Source organism: Dipodomys merriami, unplaced genomic scaffold (assembly GCF_024711535.1).
Source record: "Dipodomys merriami isolate MVZ:Mamm:240054 unplaced genomic scaffold, mDipMer1.0.p SCAF_56, whole genome shotgun sequence".
In the NCBI taxonomy this organism is placed as follows: domain Eukaryota; kingdom Metazoa; phylum Chordata; class Mammalia; order Rodentia; family Heteromyidae; genus Dipodomys; species Dipodomys merriami.
Genome location: NW_027206135.1, coordinates 5,243,402 through 5,257,860, shown reverse-complemented (window position 1 = coordinate 5,257,860; position 14,459 = coordinate 5,243,402). Strand labels below are relative to the sequence as shown.

Below are 14,459 nucleotides of genomic sequence, written 5' to 3'. Positions count from 1 at the left end.
TTAATTCCTATGGCTCTAGTTGAAGGCTGGGTGGTGGAATTGATGTCTACTTGGGGTCCCTGTTCTAACCTCGAGGTTCCCTAAGCCCTTGCCTGCAGATATGCACCTGCTTTTAGAGGTCGCTGAAATGCCCTCATACCTATCTCCCTAGGCCTTATTTGCCAAGTTATGGGCTACTAGAATGGTCTAATTAGACTCTCCCTCTTTGTTCTCTTTTCTTTTGCAGTATGAGTTTAAAGCCAAGAACATCAAGAAGAAGAAAGTGAGCATTATGGTTTCTGTGGATGGAGTGAAAGTGATTCTGAAGAAGAAGAAAAAGGTAAGTGGCCCTGAACTAGAAACTATAGTGAAGAGGGAAACAGCAGAAGTAGGCATGGCATACCATTTCCCTCTAGTGCAGTCTCCAGGCAGAATTAACCTCTTATCTGGTGAGGTCTTCTGTTTTGACTAACAACAGTGTTCACAGGCTGCACTGAAGACTAAGCAGGGGCCAGTTGCCTAGTGGGACAATTGGTCAGTCAGTCCTGGTGTTCCACAGGTGATAGGTAATCTCCCAGCATCCTCATGGTCAAAGGCTCTTTGCCATTTTGATAAAACTTTGCCTTTGAAATAAATATGTAGTTCAGGCTGTCCTTAAACTAAGTATATTGTTTAATCTGACTTTGAACTTGTGATCCTTGTGATCTCCCTGCCTTCTCTTCTCCAAGTTGACTTTACAGACAGTCATGTGCCATCATACCTAGATTACCTATGAGTGTTGATGGTGGGGAATTCTTTCAATTTAAGTGAGGTATATTGAGTACCTGTAATCTGAAATCCACAATACCCCCCAAATGGAAGCATTTTGGGTGTCAGAAAGCCTCAACACTGGATGTTGGTGGCTCACTACTCAGGAGACTGAGATCTAAAGTATTGTTGTTTGAAGCCAGCCTGGACTGAAAAGTCCAGGAGACTCTGCCTTCAAAATAACCAACAAAAAGCAGTGTGGAAGTATGACTCAAGATACAATGTCAGCTGAGCAATCCAGCCAACGGGGTGTAAGGCCCTGATTCAGAACCTTACTACTAACCCCTCCCCAAATAAAGGGCTTAATATATTTCATATTTTGGAACATTTGACATTTGCTTACTTGGTAAAGTCTATGAAAATATTCGCAGATCCAAAGCCTTTTTGAAATTTTAAACATCTGGTCTCAAGCATTTTGAATTAAGTCATAATTAACCTGTATTATGTTTCATGAGAGCATAGACAAAGGGGAGTCTTCTCTCACAACTTCCTGTCCTCTTTGGTACACAGCAATATTCAGCTCACTCTAGGTCCCAGCAACTCCCAGTGTAAGTTATAATTACATTAACAGTTGTTTTCCCCTCCCAAGGGGATATGTTTTCTGTCTCCTTCTGTTGGTAGCCAGCAGACAGACTAAGCTATGGGGTATTTAAGAGTATTGTCCTTTGGGAGTTCCTGAGTAGGAGAATCTGTGAAATATACTGCTTCTTAAATCCCTGGGCTTAAAATGATGAATTACCATCACTGTTAACTTGAACAAGACATATCCTCAGAAGCAAAAGGGAGCTAACCAAAAGCACCCTGAACTTGTGATTCAGGGATTTTGGCTTTGATCACATGCATCATATTGCTTTACTCAGCCCTTCACATGAGGAATGGAACTGCTGGTCAGCATCTTCTTGCACTGACTGATAACATAATTGCCATTTATGAGAAGGTGACACGATTCTTTAAACTCATTTGCCTCCATCCATCAGTCTTTGTGGATGTTTCTCTTGGCCAGTGATTTTTCTCACTGACCTTTTCCCCTCCCTTGCCAGTAGTTGAGCTGTTAGCTTTTTAAACCACAAAACACAGACTCTTAATTTTGGTGTTGTGAGTTGTAGGGTGCTACTCACATTGATAGAGCTCAAAACAGACAACAGACTGGTTGTTCATACTGACCTTGTCAGGTGGTAATCTTCCTGCAATCTGTTGGACAGGCCATGCCAGAGTTTCCCTACATGATTCTCTGACTTATCTACTTTCATTGCTGATTCTTAGATTCTTCCTACCACTCCAGTGCACCTAAACTTCTAACCAATGTGATCTTTGTTTATCTTCAGTTATTTTACGCCTCAGGCCCTACTATTCTGAGAACTATTTCATACCTCTTTTTTTATTGTATCTGATTTTTAAATTATCTTTAATTATACGAAGGACTTGCCATTTAACAAAGAGCTTATGAATACACTATATCTTGATCAATATCACTCCTTTCAACATTTATACCCATTTCTCTTATACCCACTCCTTCCCTCACTGTTTTTTAATTTTGTAGGATATACATTGGATTCTTGATTCCATTCTCCCCCACTTCTCTTCTTCATTCATCTACCCTTTCCCCCTGGGCCTTACCTTATTCCTTCTGAGCACCCACTTCCTGGTTATTGAGTTTGCTGAAGTTTGATTTGGTTTCCTAAGGAATTATACTATTAGAGATCCCCCTTGAATCTGCAATATACAGTGAATATATTTGTATAAATTTGCATACCACCCAACATATTTACTTATGAGTTTGTACACTAAATCTAGTTTCCACATATGAAGGAAAACATGCATCCTTTGTCTCTCTGGGCCTGACTTACTTAACTTAACTTTTTCCAGACTTTGTTTCTTTACAAATGCTACAATAGCATTCTTTCTAACAAAGAGTAACATTTCATTGTTGTATATGTACCACTTTTTCTTGATCCACACATCACACGATAGCCTAATATTCAGAATATGTAGAGAACTTAAAAAGAAATTCTCAAAAAACCCAACTCAATTAATAAATGGGCTAATGAGAGTCTTCTCAGAAGAAAAAGTAAAAATGGCCAATAGACACATGAAGAAATGTTCAACATTTCTGGCATTAAAGGAAATGTGAATCAAAACAGCATTGAGATTCTACCTCACCTCAGTTAGAATGGCCATTATTAAAAACAAATAAACAAAAACTGATGCTTCTAAGGATGCAGTCAAAAGGGAACCCTAATACACTGTTGGTGGGAATATAAACTTGTTCATTCAGGAAAGCAGTATGGAGGTTCCTCAAAAAATTAAACATAGGGGCTGGGAAGGTGACTCAGTGGTAGAGTGCTTGCCTTGCATACATGAGACCCTGGGTTCGATTCCTCAGCATCACATGAGCAGAAAAAGCCATAAGTGGCACTGTGGCTTAAGTGGTAGGGCTCTAGCCTTGAACTGAAGAGCTGAGGGACAGCACCCAGGACCAACCAACCAACAAACAAAAACTTAAACATAGAACTACTCTATCACCCAGAAGTTCTACTCCTGGGCATTTCCCCAAAAGATTCAAACTAGGATACAGTAAAGCCACAAGCACACCATGTTCATTGCAGCACTATTCACCATAGCCAAGGTGAGGAATCAGCCCACGTGCTCCTCAAAAAAATGTGTTATATATTTTTATCCCTCTTGTGTAGAACCATATTTATCTGATACTTTCTACTATGGAATTAATTCATGGTTTTGTCTTTCAAGTACAGTCTTATTTCCCATCTTCTTCATGGATCTTATACCATATGTGATGCTATCCCCACTCCTCACATGGGAAGACAGGTTATATCACTTAGCACATAAGAGCAGCAGCATGCTGGGGTATTGCCTGGGAGAGAGGCCACCCTTTGCCTTTCCCCCAAGTAGAAGAAAGCTAAGCTTGAACAACATGTTTATGAGGATGTCTGAGGGACCTGTGACTCACTTTGAAACTTCACACGTGGCCATGGACAATGTTTGCTCTTCTGCTGCTCTAGAAAGGAACTGATCCAGAAGGTCTGTCCTATATCTGATTTTTTTAGTGCCAGGTTTGGAAAGAGGAGTCTTTTCTCTTATTTCTTCAACCCACCACCCACGCCTGGTATCTTTCAGGACTGTGGCTCTGATTTGGATAATGCTTTTAATTATAGTGTACATATTCTACCACCTCTGACAGATGAATGCATATTAACAGCAATCAGCCTTTTTGTCATCTTGTTCTCATGTGACAGCCCTTGAGTATCTACAATGTTCCCCCCACACTCACACACATACTCCTTCTCTGCTATAGAGTTGGGAAGGATAAGAGTAGATATGACACAGTATAAAAGTACCATTTCCTCTAAAGAAAAATACTATGTCCTCCAAGTGAGCAAATGCCACTGAAAGCCATCATGATTAAGCTAAGGTCTGAAGCTCTGACCAGGTAGCCATAGGCATGGCAATGACATGGCTTATGTTCAGCTATAGGTAGCAGGACCATGTGCAGTCTGACATCCCTACTAATTAGTAACTGCTGGCCAGTTAGGAAAAATGTTGACTTCAGTATGCTGATTTTCACTAGGTCAGTGTGACACGCTGAAAGGAATCTTGGATGTGATAAGAAGACCAGAGTTCTAAGTGTGGCTCCATCCTTTCTTGGCAATATGCTCTGAGCAATTCATTTTGCCTCTCAGAGCTTCAGCTATAAATGGAAGAGTTGAACTGGGTGATCACTGTAACTTTTCCATCTCAAATACTCTATACCAGTTCTGAAACGGTGTTTTTAATGGTTATGTATAAACGGCCAGCTGTATGAATTCAGATCATTGAGAACACATTGGGTTATAGAGAAGGCAGGCTGAAGATGATGAGTGGTTCACTGTGTCTTCCAATCTCTTAGAAAAAGACCCTCTCAGGTCACACACTTCCCAAAGCAGCCATTAGGCCTTTTTTTTCTCTCCTTAGATCACAACAGGCCAATGATAGAGTACTTCCCGTCTGAGAAGAGAAGTGTATTTAAAAGTGCTTCTGGGCTGGGAAGGTGGCTCAGTGGTAGAGTGCTTGCCTTGCATGCATGAGGCCTTCAGTTCAATTCCTCAGCACCACATAAGCAGAAAAAGTGGGAAGAGGCACTGTGGCTCAAGTGGTAGCCTTAAGCTGAAGAGCTGAGGGACAGTGCCCAGACCCAGAGGCCCCACAACTGACAATAAATAAATAAAAATAAATAAATAAGAGGCTTCTGCCTCTTAGTGAACTTTCTAACAAGAGAGGGCATGTTTTTGAGACCAATAATTTCCTGGATACCTGATAACACATAGGATGTTTTCAATAATTACTTACATTTTCAATAGTTACGTTTGTGTGATGCTGTCAAATCAGGAAGAAGTACTGAGCAGTTGAGGATAGTGAAATTATTCATTACTTTTGATTATCATATCCTTTTCCTGTTCTCTTCTATCAATCTGCCAGTTTAAGAAAAAAGAAAAAAGAAAAAGAAAGGATCAGAGCATTTCCCCAACACAAAAAGGCTTCCACTAAAGGCTGCTAATTTAGGTTGCAGTAATAGGATTTGTTCTGGTGCCTCTGATCTTCAGGTGTGTTATATTATTGTAGGCAGTAGCCAAGTATGTTATAATCGCTGTATTGAGATGTAAAAACCAATCCTTGTGGTTAAATTAACAAGTATCTAAAATGCTTTCTTGAACTGATGCCAGCAAATAATGAATCACAAATTCCTTTTGTATCTTAGGTTGAATTTGTAGCATGAACCCAGTTACCAAGACAATTAGGTTTGCTCTGATGTCTCTCAACCAGATCATTTTCTTCAACTCTCAACTAGACCCAAGTAGTTAAGTTTTCTGTGTGTGTAATAATTCTTTATTGTTATTTTTGAGTCACATAAAATGGTATGACACCATTTGTTAGGGAGTGGAATCCTGACTAAGAAATAGTTTTTTCTCTAAGAGGCCATCATTTCATGTGGATCATGGCTCAGGGACATCACAAGTAGAAAGTGAGACTGTATCTTAAAAATTATCAGTGGGAAAAACAAGACTGAAGGTAATGGTTAGTAGTAAGAGTGTTAGCTTAGCAAGTGCCTGGCCCTTTGTTCAAACCTCTGTGCCAGCAAGGGAAAAAAATTTCCAGGATCTTGAACTTTGAACTTATACCCTGCCACAGAAGCATTACACTACAAAAAAAAAAAAAAAAAAAATCTGTTTCCCCACAAAGAAATCATGTTAATTAGTAAGGAAATATAGAACTCTCTCTCTAACTAGATGATAAAAGTAAGCATTCAGAATTAAAGAACCAGACTTTAGAAGAAAGGACTTAAGAAGTGAGCTGGCCTTCTCATATCTCAATACACTTAGGACTCAAAAAATTAACCCCCCCAACAACAACCGTCAAAGAAACAACCATCCCATTAATAAGTGGGCTAAAGACTTAAAAAGAGACTTCTCTGAAGAGGAAATAAGAATGGCCAATGGAAAGATAAAAGACCCTGAATAGCAAAAATGAGCCTTAACAGAAAGAATAGTGCTGGAGGAATATCAATACCAAACTTCAAACTCTACAGCAAAGCCATAGTAATAAAAACATCTTGGTACTGGCATAAGAACAGACCTGAAGACCAATGGAATAGAATTGAAAACTCAGAAATGAACCCACAGACCTATAGCCACCTAATCTTCAATAAGCAAACTAAAAATTTAGAATGGAAGAAAGACAGCCTCTTCAATAAATAGTGCTGGCAAAATTGCTTAATCACCTGTAGAAAACTAAAGCTAGATCCTTATATATCACCCTACACCAGAATCAACTCCAAATGGATCAAAGACCTTGGAGTCAAAGCAGTCACCCTGAAAACATTACAGGATGGAATAGAAGAAACCCTAGGTCTCCTTGGCACAGGCCAAAATTTTCTTAATAGAGACCCAGAAACACAACAAACCAAAGAAAGGTTGGACAAATGGGATTGCATGAAATTGCAGAGCTTCTGCATGGCAAAGGACATAGCTATCAAGATGAATAGAAAGCCCACGGACTGGGAGAAGATCTTCACTAGCCATACAACGGACAAGGGTGTCATATCTAAAATATAACTGGAACTCAAAAACTTAAATCCCCAAACAACAAATCCTCAAAGAAACAACTGCCCAATAAATAAGTAAGCTAAAGACCTAAAAAGAACCTTCTCTGAAGATGAAATAAGAATGGCCAATAGACATATGAAGAAATGGTCAACCTCTCTAGCCATAAAAGAAATGCAAATCAAAACAACATTGAGATACCACCTCACCCCAGTTAGAATGGCTATAATCAAGAAATCTAATAACAACAGATGGGGCGAGGTGGAGGGGGAAGGGATGTGGCCAGAAGGGAATCCTACTGCATCTTTGGTGGTGAGTATAAACTTATTCATCCACTCTGGAAAGTAGTATGGAGGTTTCTCACATAGAGCTCCCCTATGACCCAGCAATCCCACTTCTGGGCATTTGCCCAAATGATGACAAACAAGGCCATACTAAAGATAGCAGAACAACTATGTTTATCGGAGCATTATTCACCATAGCTAAAATATGGAACCAACCCAGATGCCCCTCAGTAGATAAATGGATTGAGAAACTTTACATAATGGAATTTTATGCCTCCATCAGAAAGAATGATACTGCCCCATTTGTTAGGAATTGGAAAGACTTAGAAAAAATCATATTAAATGAAATAAGCCAGACCCAAAGAAACATATGTCCCATGGTTTCCCTTATTTGCAATAATTAGTATATGTCTAGGATAATTCTATCAGATGAGCAGAAAAACTGAAAAGCTATATACATATGATCATATAAGATGATGCTAAGCAAAATGAACCCCAATATAGGGACACAAGAGGTTTTTTCTTTGTTGCTGTTCTTTTAAAGTACTACGTGATTTTTTTTTGTTTCTTTTGTATGTTCTTCCCCCTGTGGTATAACCCTTGTTGTCACTGTATTTGATTCTGGTGCCTTGCATCTTGTATATACATTTTTATAATTTGGGGATGGGAAGGAAAATAACAAAATGTCAAAACAAGGATACAGCTTGACCCATTGTAGCAATGAGACATATAAGGCACTTCGTTGAAAACAAACTTTACAACTTTGGAGTGGGGAGGAAGGAGTTGAGAAGATGTGGAGGGAAGGGATAGTAGGAGAAAAAGCAGAGGATAACAATGCTTGATAGGAAATGTACTTATTACCTAACTAACATAACTGTAACCCCTCTGTACAGTATCTTTACAATAAAAAGTATTTATAAAAAGAAATAATCTGGCCTTATCCTTGAGGTGATTAGATAGGCAGCAAAGAATGAGAGATGTTCCATGACTGAGCCTAGGTCACACCTAGGTCACTGAGCCAGAATGTGAATCTCAGACTTAAAGTGAGCATAGTTTTTCTACCATATGCTGTTTCTTAGTCTTTATTTTCTGATAGTTGTAGCTGGGATGAGGCATCATTGTATCAGGACTATTATTAGCACTTCAGTTTGAGATGCATTGTCTTGTATCCACCCATTTTACCTGAAGGTGGGAGATAGTTTTATTGTCAGTCTAATCCCATTCCACCTAGCAGCATGAAAATAAATCAAGCTGAGTTTATATAGTCTTTACAGTTCTTCATTTTTATTTTTACATTTACAAAGAAGTCACCATTGCTGTCAACTGCATGGATAATGCTGCGTGAATAATTGCAAAATTTGTAGACTTGGGGATGTAATTACTGATGATATGCAGTAGGGATGGTAAATAAATTCTTTTTCCATTTTATGTTCCTAAAGGAGAGCTCCAAGGGTGTCAGATCAATTTCTAGCTTCCAAAAAGGAGGGAGGGTCACTGTGATAATTATTCTTGACTGTTTTCTTTGGTTGTCACTGTTCTAGGCAGATCTACCTCTGAACCAGTTTACACATGCTATTCTCAGTTGGGAGCTTTCACAATGACAAAATGGCTATGAGTTTCCATGGTGCATCACAGTTGTACTCTGTACAGAAAAGAAAGATGGTCCTATATCAAGGATGAGCTTACTCCATTCAGTGGTCTTACAAAGGGACATAAGCCCTTTATCTCTCTTCTCTGTTAAAAGCACTGAGCTTCCCGACAGTATGGAGTAAAAGTCTTTGATTTCATCACTTGGATCATGGGGATGACAGAGGTGGAAGAGATAGTTTTTATTTATCACTGGACTAGGTAGCTGTGACTGGAAATAAGTTACCCTCTGAGCCTTAGCGTTCATCCTTAAGATGGAGATCAGTTTTAATCATCAAAAAGAAGTGTTATGTAGAAGCTCCTTTCTCTTTTTTTTAAAGTATAGCTCAAGCTCTCAGTCCTCCCACCTCTTCCTCTTCAGCTGTGGATTACAGGCATGCACCACGACAGCCAACAGAAGTTCCTTGCTTAAATAGAACAATGGACCTTCTTCAACTAGGAAAGTATTTAAAAAATGATTCTGGGGTTTGATCTCAAGGGCTTGTGCTTACTAGGCAGATGCTGCACCGTGTTAGCCTCACCTCAGCTCTTTTTTTGCTTTAATCAGGGTCTTGGGCTTTTTCCTGGTGCCAGCCTCCCAAATAGCTGGATTTCAGGCATGAGCTATCATGCCCAGCTTGATTGGGAAACTTCTGAGAATAAAAAATGAAGTGTGTGGGAAAAGTTTCCTGTTTCTTTCCTTTCTCACTATCTGTGTTAATCTGAGAAGCAAGTGCCAAGGCAGTATTAAATGCCTGTGGGAGAAAATGAGGAGGGCCTACGTAACAGTAGGCTAGCTGTCAAAATGCAGGGCAGGACTGCCTCTGAATGCAGGAGAGAAGGAAGGAGGGGGAAAGTCGCATGACCATCAAGGATTTTACAACCAAAGTCATCCCTCAAGGATACTCACAGTTTTCCCCAGGAACAAACCTGTCTCAATCTCTCTCCATACTGTCTAGGGCTAGGAAAGATTCATGCCCTCATTGGTATGATGATGTTCCTGGTTAGTGAACTCCCCATAACTGGAGCTTTGTAGATGCACTCTTATACTCACACCTTCCAGTATATGAAGCAAAGTGTTCCTTCAGGTTAAGCTTCTCTATCTTACCTTTAAAAGCACTTTGGAGTAAGGAGTTTCTCAAGAAGAGAAGAGAGGGGTTAAGAGAGTATTCAAAGGGATAGCTATTAACTTGAGTTCAGAGCACTCCTAAAAGGTTCAGAAGTGCCACGGCACGAATGGGAGAAGGATTACGAGAAAGAGTTGGATACATGAGTGCAGAGTTTGGAGTATGCCAAAATGGCAGACAGTTGATTCTACACAGCTATTCCACCAGACACTACTGCCCACTCATGAATTTTGTCCTGTTTCCTTGTAGTTGTTGAGCTAGTGAGGTGTGTTCTCCCTGGACTTACTCTCAAGTGCTTATTTCAGGAAAGCAAGAAGGTAAAACAGGAGAGAGGAATTGAAGGAAGAAGACTAAGCTTCAGGTATAGCTTGGAGTTATATGAACTTTCTGAAGATACTTAAACTGAGTAACTTACCTATGGATGAAACCAATTTTGATTTGTAATCCTATATGACCCAGTCATTAGTTTTGCTGCCTGTTTTTCTTCTTTCTCTACAATTTTTTCCCCTTAAAAGAGTTGTTCTCATATGGAAAAATGAAAAGAATATGTTGTTTTCTGCTTTTCTATAACATGCTGACAAAATAGAGAAAATAAAAGAAACAGTTGCAGATCAACTGAGAAGAATCTAATTTTGCTTCAGTCAAGACATTGGTGAAATAATTGAGGCAGTCTCCCTTGACCATTCATGATGCTCTGGTGACTCTAAATTGTATGAAAAAGTAAAGTCAACACTAGCCTAAGAATCAGTAGAACTTAGTTCATAGTCCTGACTAGACTACTACCTTGGGGTGACACTTTGCTTGGGTGGCTATGTGCCTCCAAATGTTATTAGAAAAAATGTGGGTGCTGAGGAAGAGTGATGAGTAGATGGGTAAGGGGTGCAGACCCTTCCATTCTGATATTCTTGGATTATCACTGCACTTTTCAGGAGACTGACTTTGATAACCAAAACATTGGTGACTCCCTACTCCCCCTAAACCTTTTGAGTTACCTTGATAACATCCTGATTTCCTCTTAGACTTGTCAGGATCACCCGAGGATCATTCAAGACCTTTAAAGGGAGAGGACTGGATTTTGAGGAGTAAGATAAGTGGGTAAAAATATCTTCAAAAGTTTGTCTCCTTCCTCAGAATATGCTATGTGGATACTGGGGTGTCTGCTAAAAGAAAGATATTATTTTCTAGCTCCTATAGATCTTGCCAGTGTTTGTTCTTACTAAATTAATACAAAGTACCTGAAGCCTCATCTCTCCTTCCTCTTATTTAAGAATGTCTAAGAAGGAAAACAGTTGTTTTATGTCGCACATCCCTTTATTCTTCCTTTATAGTTGTAGAGAGGCTTTTCCAGGTTCCCTTAAATAATGGAAACTTAATGCTGAGAGAAGAGAAAACACAAAATGGCACCTGATGCATTTCTGTGTGTGCATGCGCCATGGTTATGGGACTTGAATTCAGGCCTGGGCTCTTAGCCTTTTCGCTCAAGGCTAGCACTCTACCACTTGTGCCACAGCTCCACTTTTGGCCTTTTTTTTGGGACGGGGGGTCCAGTCGTGGGGCCTGAACTCTGGGCCTGGGTGCTGTCCCTGAGCTCTTCAGCTCAAGGCTAGCGCTCTACTACTTGAGCCACAGCGCCACTTCTGGCTTTTTTCTTTTTGCTTATGTGGTGCTGAGGAATCGAACCCAGGGCTTCATGCATGCAAGGCAAGCGCTCTACCACTGAGCCACCTTCCCAGCCCAGCTTATGGCCTTTTTTGATGATTAATTGGAAATGAGAATTTCATGGGTTTTCCTGTGATCTTAACCTCTTGAGTAGCTCCTGAGTGGCTAGGATTACAGGTGTCAACTACTGGCACCTGACTATTACTACTACTCCTTTTCTTTTCTTTTTTTTTTTAATTAGCTTTGCCAACAGTTTGAGTAGAAATTTGTGCAGCAGGTCACAAAAACCATGTGCCATTATTGGTGGCCTCAGCTAAGTATGGTCTGGGATTTGATATTTATTCTATAAGAAGAGGGTTTGATTGCACTCATAAGGAGCTGGTCTTTGAGACATGCAACTCAGAGATTTAGTAGCTTCATGCCAGCCTCCATTGGTACATTCCCTCCTGTATGACCAATCAGGTGTTAGTGATGAGCCCAGTCAGCCATAGCCAAGTTTTCAAAGTTGGTGTTATTAGATGCATACAGCATAAGCCATATTGTTCCTTCAAAAAGAACCCTTTTTGGGCTGCTGTCCTCAGGACAGTGTATATGAGAGTGTTTTGTAGTTTCATGACATCTTTCGTGCATTGAATCACTCTTTTGGTGACGGATAAATCACAGCAGAACAGCAAGAACTCCTAGGAGAGAATTTGCTGATAGTGAAATTTTGAAACAAGCAAGGATCTAGTCTCTTGGAACAGGCAAGACTCCACTGTTACCCACTAAGATGTAACTCTCACAAGGCTATCTAGTGAGCAACATGAAGGGTGGGCCCCAAGGCTTAGAGGTTATGGATAGGATCATGCTCAGTTGACTGGCTCTGGAGTCAAGGGACCCTCCTGTGCCAGGCCTGCATGATACTCCAGAGGAGAATGCAGTCTGTGAAAGACACCCTCTTGCTAGAGATTTCAGTTTATCTTTCCTTCGATACACAACAGTGGCTCTTGACCTATGTCAGAATCACTTGAAATGTTTGTTAGTGGTATATATTATTGGACTTCAGTTTAGACAGTGTGTTCTCTGAGGTTGAGCCCAGGCAATGTTTTGTTTGTTGTTGTTGTTGTGGTGGTGGCGGTGGTGGTGGTTGACCGTTTGTTTGCTAATTTTATCTAGGGCTGGAGGAGTGTCTCAAGTGGTACTTAACTATCAAGAGCCTTCCCTGAGTTTAAAAGCTCTGTATCACCAAAGAGCATGTACTTGGTTTTTTGTTCTCATGATGGTACTGGGAATGTGGCTTTTCTGCTCAAAGCTGGAGCTGTATCTGCCACTTGAACCACATCTCCATTTCCACACTTATTTTTTTAAATATAAATCAGCACTATACCTGAAACATATTAATTATATCTGTCTAGCTACATACAGACAAGCAGAGGCTATTTGTCCTTTGAATGAGTAGCTACCTCCTACTGCTAAATATAACAGGTTATATAAAAAGCCAACATAGGATTCTGAAAGGTATTCCTCAAAAAAATCAGACATAGAACTTCCCTACGACCCAGCCATACCACTCTTGGGCATCTATCCAGATTGTTACAAGTCAGGATACTTCGAAGTATCTTGCACATTCATGTTCATTGCTGCAATATTCACTGTAGGCAAGTTATGGTAACAGCCCAGATGCCCTATAACAGATGAGTGGATCAAGAAAATGTTGTATATATACACAGTAGAATTTCACTCATCAATTAGAAAGAATATAATTATGTCATTTTCAGGGAAATGGCTGGACCTAGAACAAAGCATGCTAACTGAGGTAAGCCAAGCTCACAGAGACAAACGCCACATGTTTTCTCCCATATGTAGAATCTAGATTTAAAATGCAACTGAACATGATAACTTACACAGGACTCTAGGTTTTCACACATAGTCCGACTAAAGGATATCCTTAGGGGAAGAACACAAAGGTGTGACTTCTCTGAACATTTAAAATACTATTTATGTAAGCATACTCCAGGAAATGGAAATGTGTTTTGTTGTTATTGTTGATGGTGATGGTGGTAGTGGTGTTTTTGTTTTGTTTATTTTTTTATAGGGACAAAGGAGGGTGCAGAAAGGGGGAAGGAAGGGTGAACAAATTCAATCTTGCTATTCAGTATACACTATGTGGAAAATGACTTGTGGGCAGGTATGGAAGGAGAAAAACTGAGAGAAAGCAAAGGAAGAGGTAACATTGCGCATAAAAAGGAATGTACTCATTACCTGACTTATGAAATGGTAACCCCTCTGTACACACCTTAATAATACAAATAAAAGTATTTTTAAAAAAGATTCTAAAAGGTACAAGAGAGAAGACAGCCTGGCTAGGAACCCCAGAATCTGGGAGTTGTATAGTTGTGAGTCCCCTGATTTTCTCTTTGGTTTAGGTATCCCAGACTCAGATTGATCAAGCTGGCAGTTAGATATGCAGCAGGAACAGACACAAAACCAGATACACTCTCTTTGGTCACAAGATGAACAAAGGGGCAGTGTAGCAAGGTAGACAGCTTGTAGGTGATAATCAACTTCCAGCCAACCAGCACCAAAAAACTGCCCCCCCTCCCTGCAACAGCCAGCATGTCTGAATGGAACACTAGGCTTCCACTACAGCTAAGCCATAGGTGCTCTATCTATCCTCATTGGGTGGTGTCTGAGAAGAGCATCAAGACTTCCTCCCTTGCTTGCATATCTTCCCTATCTAACCCAAGTCATTCCAAGGAACCCAAACTTTTACCTCTGCCCAGTAACCGTGAGGGTGAGCAATCATGCCATAATGTATAGTGTCAGAAGACACTTGGAGACTGTGACAAGACACTCCTTTCCTTGACACCCAAGGGACATTAGTGGAAGCCTGCAACCAGGGG

The 14,459-nt window shown here is 40.2% G+C and overlaps 1 protein-coding gene across 6 annotated transcripts in view; it reads left to right on the top strand.

Moving 5' to 3' along the window:
* The window catches only part of LOC138812193 (carboxyl-terminal PDZ ligand of neuronal nitric oxide synthase protein), a 342,407-nt gene that overhangs the window by 209,491 nt on the left and 118,457 nt on the right, over window positions 1-14,459 (top strand). For all 6 annotated transcript variants that reach the window (XM_070000193.1, XM_070000187.1, XM_070000188.1 and 3 more), the window contains exon 3: window positions 227-319. In XM_070000193.1, the coding sequence (XP_069856294.1) occupies window positions 227-319 (93 nt within the window). The remainder of the gene's footprint in view (window positions 1-226; window positions 320-14,459) is intronic.